The sequence below is a fragment of the Diplotaxodon limnothrissa genome, linkage group LG14 (genome assembly GCF_057381915.1).
Source record: "Diplotaxodon limnothrissa isolate DT_005_m linkage group LG14, D_limnothrissa_male_GT1.1, whole genome shotgun sequence".
Classification (NCBI taxonomy): Eukaryota; Metazoa; Chordata; class Actinopteri; order Cichliformes; family Cichlidae; genus Diplotaxodon; species Diplotaxodon limnothrissa.
This window is the reverse complement of record NC_140609.1, coordinates 19,478,512-19,491,350: the sequence shown is the minus strand read 5'-3', so window position 1 is coordinate 19,491,350 and position 12,839 is coordinate 19,478,512. Positions and strand designations below refer to the sequence as shown.

General features: G+C 39.6%; 1 protein-coding gene across 1 annotated transcript in view; it reads right to left on the bottom strand.

Annotated features, from left to right (window-relative positions):
• The window catches only part of grm5b (glutamate receptor, metabotropic 5b), an 81,522-nt gene that overhangs the window by 1,678 nt on the left and 67,005 nt on the right, over positions 1 to 12,839 (bottom strand). The window contains exons 9-16 of the mRNA XM_085371581.1: positions 12,604 to 12,772; positions 12,178 to 12,304; positions 9,261 to 9,378; positions 8,976 to 9,162; positions 8,643 to 8,801; positions 7,833 to 7,958; positions 6,940 to 7,122; positions 6,200 to 6,366 (exon numbers count right to left, since the gene is read on the bottom strand). Of these exons, the coding sequence (XP_085227707.1) occupies positions 6,200 to 6,366; positions 6,940 to 7,122; positions 7,833 to 7,958; positions 8,643 to 8,801; positions 8,976 to 9,162; positions 9,261 to 9,378; positions 12,178 to 12,304; positions 12,604 to 12,772 (1,236 nt within the window). The remainder of the gene's footprint in view (positions 1 to 6,199; positions 6,367 to 6,939; positions 7,123 to 7,832; positions 7,959 to 8,642; positions 8,802 to 8,975; positions 9,163 to 9,260; positions 9,379 to 12,177; positions 12,305 to 12,603; positions 12,773 to 12,839) is intronic.

Genomic DNA, 12,839 nt, shown 5'->3' with positions numbered 1-12,839 from the left:
ACCATTCTCAAACAATTTAAAGTCCTCCACAGTGAAGAAGAACTAACAGACATTCAAAACAATTGTCAGTCTTCCCAGGAATAAATGCCCTGGCGAGGTGAATATGTGCCAAAACCCAAGAGCTACATCTCAGACTCTAACATTTAACATGTTAATTGAGGCCTTTAAAGTTAATCACACCGCAAGTAGAAACAGACTGAACAAGTATAGCTTGTTTGGAAGGGTTTGCCAAGAGAAAGCCCCTTCTCTAAAAACAACATAGAAGCACAACTTTACAAACTTGCATCTGAACAAATCACAAGACGATCTAAGAAAACTCATATAGAAATTTGTGAAAGAAAGTGATTGAATCATACAGTGCATTTAGTACTTCACAGGACTGTTTCTTTATCACATGTCTGTGTTGATTAGTACTGTTAGTTAATACTATATATAAAAACGTATCCAAATGGAGCCTTTACTCGGACAAAGAAACCAGTTTGACTTTATAAGCGTAGTAATTTAAAGCTTATAAAATCAGTAGCTTGTTCTTCAGTGTTCTGTCAGGTTCTTTCATCCTGCTTTTATTTCTTCCTCCAGCTTACTTTTCTCCCCGCTTCACATCAGTCACAGCGCTTCCACCCTCTTACCACCACCTCCATCCCTTTGTCAGGTTAATTAGTGTGGTTAATCTAAAGTTGAACTCCTGATTAAAAGTCACACCGCCATGGCTGGGAGTGAAATGAACTGAAATCACTCTGGAGACACACAAACCCACACACAGGCTGTGATGCTTACACTCACTCACACACACACACACACACACACACACACACACACACACACACACACACACACACACACACACACACACACACACACACACACACACACACACACACACACACACAAACCATACGCCATGCATGTTGATTGAGCAAACCTGACAAAGCCAAGAAAGAGTTGATTATCTTATCTTAAATTTGATCCTATTAGAAATAGGGGTTTTGGAAGGCTTCTTGAGGGGCTACGGTTCTACCAGAGCCATTACAAGAAGAGAGAAACCACTTTAAGAATCATAAACAGAAGTTACTAAAACAATATAGAAGTATGAGCCATCCATGCCACCAAAAGGACAAATATTTGCTTTGAAACTAGTGGAGCATCATCAGTGGTGATGTTGCACTGAAGCAAGTAAGGTTTGCAGCTCCACTGGAATTTGCAAATCAATTATGATCAATACCTACACCCTTACAGGTTTGTTCACACACTTACTCACACATTTGTCTAAAAGTGTGATCATCTATCATTAACCCTTTACTTTGCACTCACTGAAATATTAGGAAATCTAAATTCAAAAACCCTACAATGTTTTTTTAATTACTTTTGCATGTCATTTGTGTGATTATGGCGCAGATCAAGTTGTTACATATGAATTCTGATCTGTTACAGTTTTTTACAGACGCTAGGACACATTTCCCAATACTTAGGTCACTTTTGCAAAACACTTCACACAATCCTCCTAACTGACCGTCAGCTTGGCAAAGCAGTTCATTTCACATTCAAAATGCACTACAACTACCAAAACACTTCATTCAGGTCTCAAATAAACTCATTCTTCCAGAACACTAGCAAAGGTTGACAGCCGACAAACACACTTTGTCACCCACAAAACAATGACCTAAAAAACACTAACAACATGTAGCATTACACAGTGTTTTCTTGTGTAAAACAAGGACACATCTCTGTTTATAATTTCAATATATGTTACTGGAATGAATCAGACATCATGCAGAATTCGTTACAGTTTTTTCTGAATGCTTAAACCCTAACTGTGATTCCTGTAACACAATCTCTAAAACTATTCAGACTTATAGCAAAACCACTCACTGAGTTTGCAAAACTAAAAGCACAAAAACTGCTTTGCACTCAGTTTGCAATTTTGTAACACACACTTTGCAAAACTGTAGGCACAATTCACTGCACAACACTCAATTACCAAATTTCCAACACACTCCTAGCAAAAGTATACACATGTATGGCTATCATTAACACTAATTTGCCAACTGTCTGGCACACTTTCACATGTGAAAACTTTTTTAGATAATTAGTTCACTTTGCAATCAGCCTAAGCACTATAATACAGGTAAGCTGTGTGTGCGGAGTACAATGGAGGGAGCAGAAAGAGTGAGAAGTAGAGGAGGCCGAGGAAGAGGACGTGGAGGTGAAGAAGTAGGATGAAGAGGACGACAAGGACAAGGAGGAGCAAGAGGAAGACGAGGAGGGGGGAGAGGAAGATGAGGAGGGGGGAGAGGAAGGGTAGGAAGAGTAAGAAATAGAATTGCTGATGACATCAGAGCTACAATAGTGGACCATGTAATCAACCGTGGAATGACCCTGAGGGAAGCTGGCCAACGGGTCCAGCCTAACTCGAGCCGCTACACTGTAGCAAGTATCATAAGGACTTGAAATGAGAATCGGTTAGTACAGTCACTTTGCACAAAGATTTGTAGCACTGCCATATGCCAATGAGAAACACACCAATACCATTGATGTAAAAATGCTGAAATTGTTACTTTACAGAATTGCTAGATGACCAGATGCTGGGGGCAGAGGAAGCATGTTCACTGCAGACCAAGTAACCCATATAGTCATTATAGCGATTGCAAATAATCCTATACTTGGAAATAAACACTTGTGTTTGTTTTGATGTGTTTGAATAAACACCAGTACTTGAAGTTTGGATCCCTCTATGCTTATGGATCTATGACAGAAGTATGAGCTCAAACTGACATAGCCTACCTTGTGCACAGAGAAAGCAAAGGCCAGATGTGTTTTGTATTCATACCATCAGTGTGCAGTTGGCGCATTGTGTGCTTAGTAGATGATGGCTTGTGTGTACTGTTTGATACGGAAACACCATTTTTACGAAGGTGTGAAGAGTTACAGTTTTTTCTGAATGCTTAAACCCTAACTGTGATTCCTGTAGCACAATTCCTAAAACTATTCAGACTTATAGCAAAACCACTCACTGAGTTTGCAAAACTAAAAGCACAAAAACTGCTTTGCACTCAGTTTGCAATTTTGTAACACACACTTTGCAAAACTGTAGGCACAATTCACTGCACAACACTCAATTATCAAATTTCCAACACACTCCTAGCAAAAGTATACACATGTATGGCTATCATTAACACTAATTTGCCAACTGTCTGGCACACTTTCACATGTGAAAACTTTTTTAGATAATTAGTTCACTTTGCAATCAGCCTAAGCACTATAATACAGGTAAGCTGTGTGTGCGGAGTACAATGGAGGGAGCAGAAAGAGTGAGAAGTAGAGGAGGCCGAGGAAGAGGACGTGGAGGTGAAGAAGTAGGATGAAGAGGACGACAAGGACAAGGAGGAGCAAGAGGAAGACGAGGAGGGGGGAGAGGAAGATGAGGAGGGGGGAGAGGAAGGGTAGGAAGAGTAAGAAATAGAATTGCTGATGACATCAGAGCTACAATAGTGGACCATGTAATCAACCGTGGAATGACCCTGAGGGAAGCTGGCCAACGGGTCCAGCCTAACTCGAGCCGCTACACTGTAGCAAGTATCATAAGGACTTGAAATGAGAATCGGTTAGTACAGTCACTTTGCACAAAGATTTGTAGCACTGCCATATGCCAATGAGAAACACACCAATACCATTGATGTAAAAATACTGAAATTGTTACTTTACAGAATTGCTAGATGACCAGATGCTGGGGCAGAGGAAGCATGTTCACTGCAGACCAAGTAACCCATATAGTCATTATGGCGATTGCAAATAATCCTATACTTGGAAATAAACACTTGTGTTTGTTTTGATGTGTTTGAATAAACACCAGTACTTGAAGTTTGGATCCCTCTATGCTTATGGATCTATGACAGAAGTATGAGCTCAAACTGACATAGCCTACCTTGTGCACAGAGAAAGCAAAGGCCAGATGTGTTTTGTATTCATACCATCAGTGTGCAGTTGGCGCATTGTGTGCTTAGTAGATGATGGCTTGTGTGTACTGTTTGATACGGAAACACCATTTTTACGAAGGTGTGAAGAGTTAATCTAGCTGTGTTTGCTTTTGCAAGAGAACTACAATGTTTTGATGATTGGGTGACAGGTTTTCTTATTTGTGTGAAGAGTTTTGCAAAATTAGCCAATAGTTACAAAAAATGTGCTTAAGCAATCAGAAAAAACTGTAAACTGCATTTTTAGATTTAAAATATGTTTCAATAAAATATTGCTGTTGAATTTTGCTGTCTTTTTAAGTTTTGCATTGTGTTATTGTTTTGGCCATAAGTTTAACAGTTTTGAAAACAGTATGTAAGCACATGCAAAATGTCCTGTCCGTACAAAGATTTTTGGCAGTTGTTGTGTCTGAGTGAGAAAATAATTCATGAAATTTGAGAGATGTAGTCATTGGATGCATTTTGTGCCAAAACAATGATAACTGGTCCTCAGTTTAGCCCACATAGACTTCTGTTGTGCTCACTGTGTGAGGAGTTTTGCAAACGTGACCTAAGTATTGAGAAATGTGTCCTAGTGTCTGTAAAAAACTGTAAAGGCTGGACAGAAGTTACGAAAGATAAGAAATTTCACAGAATTAAGGTAATTTAGATTTTATTTAAATCTAAATTACAGATTGAGAGCAAACATCAACTTTTATCTGAAACTGACTTTTTTGTTTTTATGAAGGAATCAGCTTGTTGATGAGAGCTGGGTCTCACACTACTACCCACAGAGGTAACAGCAGTTTATATTGGAATAGTCCATTGTGTCCAAGCCTCCAAAGAAAGGGCACAAGATAAAGACCACATCCTAGAATGTACTCATCTTCTTTTTGTTGGATAATCACCTTGAATTTGACTACAGTCACTTTCACCACACATATTACTACTGTGATATCTGTGGGCATCCGAGGAAGAACATTTGGCACATAACACCACAAGCCATCATGCACCTGCTCTCAGTGCAATGAACAAGGCAGGAATAGTTTGACCACACAACACACTTGCTGCTTGCCACTGCCAGATTTGGCTCCCTGTGATGTAAGGGAGCCAATTTTTAAAATGAGACGAGCAAAATTCAAATCACATTTGTTTCTTACTTTTAATGTTTGGTTTCCAAACTTTAAACCTTTCACTGAAGATTTCAGGTTTATCACTATTTATCAGAACCCACTGAAAAGATTCCAGGTAGAACATTTATAAAAGTTTCCACCAGAAAACAAAACTGATTCATGTATGGGGACAAGTCGATGAACCCTGTTAAGGTCTGTTTACTCCCTTAATTTCTGAGAATGTCCTGAAGGTAAATCCAGTATTTTTCCACAGTTCAGACATCAGTCAAACATGTCTTTTCTGTTTCCTCGGGTTTGCTGGACTCATGTCTGTATGTGTCTGTTCAGTTTACACAATGACAGCACCTCAAAGGCAACAGTTTCCAGCCCTGCACTGAAGAGACAGACAGCCCTCTGCCAATTATCACCGCCCACAGAGGATGACAGGACCATAAGAGAAAAGGGGAAGAGCAAAGTAAAGCGAATGAAGAAGGAAACACTTGTGACATTTCATATAAGAGTGTGATTGAAATCTTGCTTGCCAAGCGGGGTGTGCTGGAGGAACCTGCTGACAAACAAAAATATTCCTTGTCTATTTTTTCTCCCCTTTTCATTTCGGGCAAGTGGCTTTGCGTCACTCCCTTTGTGTCTTTTGATCGGTTCCTTGTCACTGTAGATGACTTGTGGATGGCCTTAAGCAGGGTGTGAAAGCTATTATGTCTCTTTGATCAAACTACTCCTTTACCCTTTTCTTTTCTTCTTTTCTTATCACTTCCCCTCTTCATCTCTCTTTCTCTCTCTATGCATCTTCTTCTCCATTTATAATTCTCTTTTTAGTATTTTCCTTAACCCTTCTTCAGTTCATTCCAATCTCTTCCTTTGCTGCATCTCCATTAGGCAATTGTCTGCAGTTCATGTCAGGGTCAGAAGAACAGTCAGGCAGACTCGATGGAGTTCAGAGAATCAATCTCTTAAAGAGCTTAAACACACCGACACACACGTACATGCACACACCATAAATAGTCTCAGAGTGCGCTATTGGAGAAATGGTGCCTTGGAATATAACGGAAGAGCAACCCAGCATTAACCTGGTCAACAAGCCTCTTGGGTACACACAATCCACACACGCAGAAATACCTGAGTGTCTCTCCAGTGGAGCCTCTCCGTTTCCACAGGTTAACCAGACTGGAGGAGCGGCTGGCAGCTGAGGATGATTTGCCATCGCCCACATGCATGCGCACCACCGTGCTAGTGGTGAAGGCACTACGCACATTACGCTCTGGTTTAGCCAGAATGATGTACACCTGATGGAAACGGTTAGATATGAACAGTGACTACTTGTTGTCATTTACTGCAAAGATTAACGGCACTATGCAAATTTCTGGAGAGACTTTGATTGCGTTGGCTACACAAATTGGTCTTTTAATCTTTTTTTTTAGAATAATAATCAAGCCTCTCATGACTCACCTTAATATTCTAAACATATTATAAAAAGAAAATTCTCAAAAGAAGCTTCTGCTAAGTATTTTTGATTGACTGAATTTCTTGTTTAGGCTTTTTTTTTTTTTTTTTTTACTGTAGTGACACTGTACGAGAAAATCTAGATCCTGATATTACAAGTGCTGAAACATCTGTGATTAAAATATCAAAAGAGATGTTCTCTTGAATCTTAGCATTTATCTATTCAAATATTTGACTCAAATTCTCACAACTGGTGGGGAACTACAGTGAGCTCTGTTGCAATGGTCATTTGAAGCTTAATGTAGTTTATGCACAGATTTAGATAACAACTATAGTCGGATTCAGGTAATATTCATAAAAACAACAGACAAGCAATCAGAATGAAATAAAAAGCAATTTAAGCAAAGCAACCTTACCTTGGGTACAAACATGCAGCACAGAGCCACAGTGGCACTCAGGCTGACACTGAAGCACATGGTGATAATTTTGTAGTTAGAGCCAAAGTAGATGGGTACAAATGCCAGCCAGATAATACAGGTGGTGTACATTGTAAAGGCAATGTACTTAGCCTCATTGAAATTAGCTGGGACGTTGCGGGTCTTGGAGGGAAAAAGAAAGAGAAGCATAAGTAAACATTCCTTCATTTCCCTTCACAATTGCTGTTGTGCATTTCGCTGTGATCAAGAAAAATAAAGCAAATGTAGACATTCTTTACAGTATATACAGCGATACACACTCTTAACCACTTACAGTTGTCATTTTATTGCTGGCCACACCGATCTGTGCGAGTGAATTAGGTGAGGCATTTGGCCTGCAAAGTTAAATTGGTTTACTCAGCTGCTGTGTTTAAAACTCGGTTAATTTATTTGTTTGAAGTGCAGTGCATTTATCTTCTGTCTCTTTTTACAATTCTGCTCTCATACTCCGCAGAAAATGGATGGCCGCTGGTCATGGATAATCACAACATTGACTTTATAATTTGATTGGGGTAACATAATTTCATTTACTGCCGGCAAAAAATTTTAGAGAGGCAAAACCACAGTGGCTTAATCATTTTTTTTCACATTATGTCTGTGTAAACCTCCTCATATGTAGAGACACTCATACAGAGTATCTCTACGGATAACAACACACTGAACTTTTATTGCATGTCAACAGCGTTTAGAGTTCTCTAACTGGCAGCTTTGCCAGTTGTAACAACATGTTTCAGTCGTGTTCGATACTGTGTTATAGAAATAATGCAAAATTGTCACAGGTATTTTTGATATCGAAGTGGTAATGGGAAAAAGTGACAAACACTATCTCGTACCTTGAAGGCATAAAAGGTGCAGCTAAGGATAAGCAGGCCGTTGTATCCCAGCGGGGCAACCACGCCGAGGTTCGTGGTGTTGCAAATGAGGTTGACCTGGCGGATGCTGGGATAGTCGTGGATGACCTGCAGACACCAGAGGAAATGTGACATGCGTGTTATCCAAAGTGTGACAACACTGTTGCTGTCACGTCTTTAATACAAATAAGAATTGACCGTAGTAAGTCAATGGCGGCATGTAAAATTACAGTTATGGAAGTAATTTCACTGACATTTCATGATTATGCTGCCCACTTCTGATGTACAATATTTATTGGTTTATTGAAAATGAATTCAGGCATTTCAGCAGATAAGAACCAAATTTGATGGTAATCAACTTTACAAATTATATGTGCTGTCAGAAAATTTTAAATTGAACAACTACAGACTTACAAGTAGATGTCTCAATATCCAGCTAGGCTACATCCATTTAGGGGTATACACTAACATTTTAAGCTTTGGTCTTGTTTGAATTCTTACTGCCTTTTATCTGCCAATCAAATCAATTATTTATAATCAGTGAAATTTCTGTTGACAATCAAATGTGAAAAACATGTGAAACCGGTGAAGTAGTTTAACACATTTAACAGAACTCAAAATACAAAAATCCAATAAGACACTCTCCTAATTTCTAATAGGGCAAATCTGCAATCTGTTATATTTCAAACTTAACATCCTCTGGTTATTGTTTATTTTGTTTTATTTTATTAATCTTCTGATTTGTCTCCTACTTCTGATGATATTTTTTCTATTAAAACACACAGAGCCTACCTCCGGGGGCTCCATGAGGAAGAGAGCCACAATGATGCCCAGCTGTAGCAGTATGAGGAGGAAGGCAATGATAAGCTGAGCACAGGCAGACATGAAGCGAGGTTTCTTTGTGCAGATCTTCTTCTTGCTTCCTGCCAGGATCCGAGCAATGCGGTTTGTCTGGGGTCAGATTCCAAACATCATCAGGACATATAGTACATACTGAATATGCTGCAATCTGCGTTCTCCGTTCCTACAGAGCACTCACTGTTGTTATGCAGGCATATCAATGAAAAACACATTAACTGCACACTTTTCACAACTTGTGGACCCACCATTTCACTCAGGCCTTACCTTGGTGACAAGTGCAGAGTAGCTCATGGCAGGTGACAGGCCTATTCCCAGTCGCTGGAGGTAGCAATGGATGACGTGGGGTTTGGCTATGAGGGTAAAGGTACACAGGTATCCCAAACAGATACCTGCCAGTATTATGTAACACAGTTCCCTACTGGAAGATTTCACGACTGGAGTGTCCCGGAATCTGAATATCCACATTCATAAAGACACGCAAGCAAGAATTTAAATAAACAGGAAGGAAAACAATTTCAAAAATCCAATGAAATAAAAGGGATATGTTACCTAATAAAGACTGCAGTGACAAAAAATGTAGCCATTAGACCGAGGCAGGCAAATACCACAGCAGCAATGGGTTCAGGGTCTCCCCATCGAAGGTATTCCACTGGTATTGGGTCACAGCCTGGGGACGTGGGGGACATCAGTTTGTTAATGTATTTTTTCAGAAAAGATTATTCACTGATCATCAGTTTATTTGACATGTGACACACAGGAATATATATGGATAATAAGATTTAGGTAACAATAGCAAACTATTGTTCAGCCTTTACTTTATGCTCATTCTCACACTTTCTTTTTTCTTATATCCAGTTTTAACCATTCTGAATAAAATTGGTCTCGGTTGCTTTCTAAAGGTCCAACAGCTTGCACAGGTCGTGGTTAGAGTTGTACATGTTAGACCTCCAGGCAAGAAACGCTTGCGAGTTATCCGTTGTGCCGAGCTTTGCCTGCAAAGTATGCAACTTTTGTATACAGGTGTGGGTCTGATTTAGTATAAAAAGCATGAGAAGCAAACAGGGAGGAAGGAAGGGGGTTGTTGGTGTAGGTGCCCAAATGAGATGATGACTGTTTAATTACAGTATGAAATCTCTCCACTATTGAACTATGGGACCTTTATTTATCACAAATTACAGTTTTATTTTTTTCCCTTGCACCTCCTTCACTGCTATTTGGAATACTACTTCTAATAATACTTTACAAATACGTCTTTGTACTTCACTTTCCTCTTCTTATCCATCCTCCTGGTCTTTCTTCCTCCTTCCCTGTCATTCACCATTTCTTGTCTGTCTCCTGTTGCTCACCATTTCTTTGTAATAATCCATCCATCACTCTGCCCGCTTCTATTTCCCCGAATATCTTCCTTATCTCTCCTCATCCTCATACCTCCCACCTACTCCTGTAATTCTCTACCTCCATCTCTGTCTTCCTCATAGGCAAGGAGATAAAGTGTCATTAATTAAAGGGACAGTTCTAATTACGAGCCGTCTTAATGCTTGCTGAATTATTGGTCAGTCTAGACATACTTTAGAGGGAAGAAATGCAAATAGTCTCTTTCTAATTCTCTTTCTGCCCCCTGTATATTTTATTTTTTAACCTTTTTTTCTTCCATTTTCTCTGCATGCAAACAGAGAAAAAGATCATTAAAGAAATAACTTAAGAAATCCATAAACTTTGTATTTAACATGGTTAACAAAGTTTATTAAATCAGTAATGAGGTTAGGTCTAAGGGCGTAAACAAAAGCATAAATGGGAGCCAAAGGGCCAGTAAACAAACAGAGAAGCAAAGTCAGGCAGGACTTTCAGACTGAAATGACTGAAAAGCCCAAAGTGAAATATTAATGGAATGAAAACAAATTAAAATCTTTCTGAAATACAATTAAAAATAATTTAATGTATCCGTATCTGTTTCTTTGTCATCTTAAGAATATTTGTGATGTTATGTTTATGCTGTTAAATCTATACCTATACAGCTGTTCCACATAATAAACAAACTCAAAAACAATAACTACAGTACCTGTCTTTTCCAGTCATACAAGCTCAAGACCACCCACTAATGACAACGTGAGGTGGGTGGAAATTTAGCTCCAATTAATCTAGATGCTGGGTGGGAAATCCCAGATCAGTGTTTCTCCTCGTGGGCTTTCTCAGAGCAGTCAGAAAGCATTTGCATAGTCAGCAATTTGATAATTAGTTAGTTCATGGAACCTGCAGGAAATGCTGCAACGCTTGAGTGTAAACCAAACTGGTGCACGAAAGGAAGAGTGACCATTTGAAGTGAGCAGTCACAATAAAGTTTTTCAAACAATCTCAGACTCAGACTGTGGAACTTTACCAATCAGCGAAGAGGCTCAAATCCCATAGCTAATCCTCCCTTTTTCTCCTTCTTTCACTCTCCCTTGCTGCTGCTCATGATGGAGCCTCTATTCATCTCTATCCCACTTTCACCATGACTTTATTTTTTAAGTCTTTTTCCTCTTCCAGTCTTTTCTTGTTTTTGTTCCACTGCTGTCTGAAAAACTATTCCATATCCTTTCAATGGTTTTCACTCCCACTTTGCTTCTGTCCTTGTCAGCTGAGACCTTGCTTTACCTTTTCCCTCTGCTCCTTTACCTTTTCCCCCCTCCCCTTTATATCTTATATATTTTTTTCCCTCAGATTTCTTTTGGCCTCAAGGAGAAAGATCAAAATGTCTGCTGGTGGAACAGGGCAAGCAGTTTGTTTACACCTCATTATTACTGTTCCATATAGCCCCGCAGGGGGACACGCAGCACTTATTGTTGATGAAACGAGACACATGCATGTAGTCACACACTCTGAGCCCACAGTCACGAACACACGGATAACCCCAATTAAGCCTCCGTTCCTTTATCTTCTTTCTCCAGTGTCAGCTTTCTGCTGATCATTTTCGCACTGATTCACTCCCTGTTTCAGTTTTTAAAGATTCTTCTGTCTCAGACAGAGAAGCTCCCTCTGAATTTTCAGCAGGTCTCAATTCATGTTTTAATCATTGAGCTTGGTGAGGAGCTAGCGTGCAGTATAATGAGAAGCTGAAAGAACAACAAGGCAATATGCAACCTCTTCAAACGCAATGGAGAGGAAAAAATTTTTCATTGCAACTGAAGTGTATTTGCATGGCAAGCCGCTCTCGTTGCAGAATAATTAAAACACGAGTGACCATGTTGGTAACAAATTAACGATATGAGAGAGAGGGAGTGGCTGGGAGGAAACGGGAGTGGAGAAGAAGAAACTAGGAGGAGGGAAGAGGAGGGTATGGTAAATGGATGCCTCTCACTTTCTCTCTCTAGGGTAACTTGTGCAGGATTTCCTGTGCAATGCTAATATGTAATACACACTGACAGGCTGTATTAAGAAAAAAAAAATCCATCATGTGAATATTCTTTATATCTTTTATGATACCGACCTGTGAGGTCATTATTAGGCCAGGAGCCCAGCTCACAGGCTTGGCAGGTGTACTCATCAAACACAAATTCATTTTCTTTGCAGGGGGTGCACGTCCAGCAGCAACTCACTTCACCTTTACGGATCACCTGAAGGAGACAGAATACGCACTCACGCCATAAGCAGAGTTCAAACGAAGCCACTGTATTAATGTGAAGCTTTACTTTCAGTCATGTCACATAAATGATCTGTAGGAGGAGCAAAGAGGTCTGGTATAAAAGTAGAATACAGGCTGAGGTGAAAGAGGTGTAGGCTGGTAACGTAACATGATACAAATCAGTTTGTGATGATAATGAAAATTCCTCAAACACTCATCATACTAATAATTTTATTATTCAGTTATTTTAATCTAATTCCGGGTCTACTGTGTGAAAATTACTCATCTTACCTTAATCTGCCCTTTGTCACAGGGGTCACTGCAGACTGACTTGATCACGCTCTCTTTGCTGGGCCAGATTTCATCATCATCTATTTTTAAGCCTCTGTTGTCCCAACTGCCGACGTTTATGTAGTCATGGTAGTCCTTCCCCATCTTTTTGAAGTTCATTATTTCATACCTGTAAACAAAAGGTGCACATTGAACAACAGTGGGAGGTTGTTTGCACTCCATAGAGATCTATGACG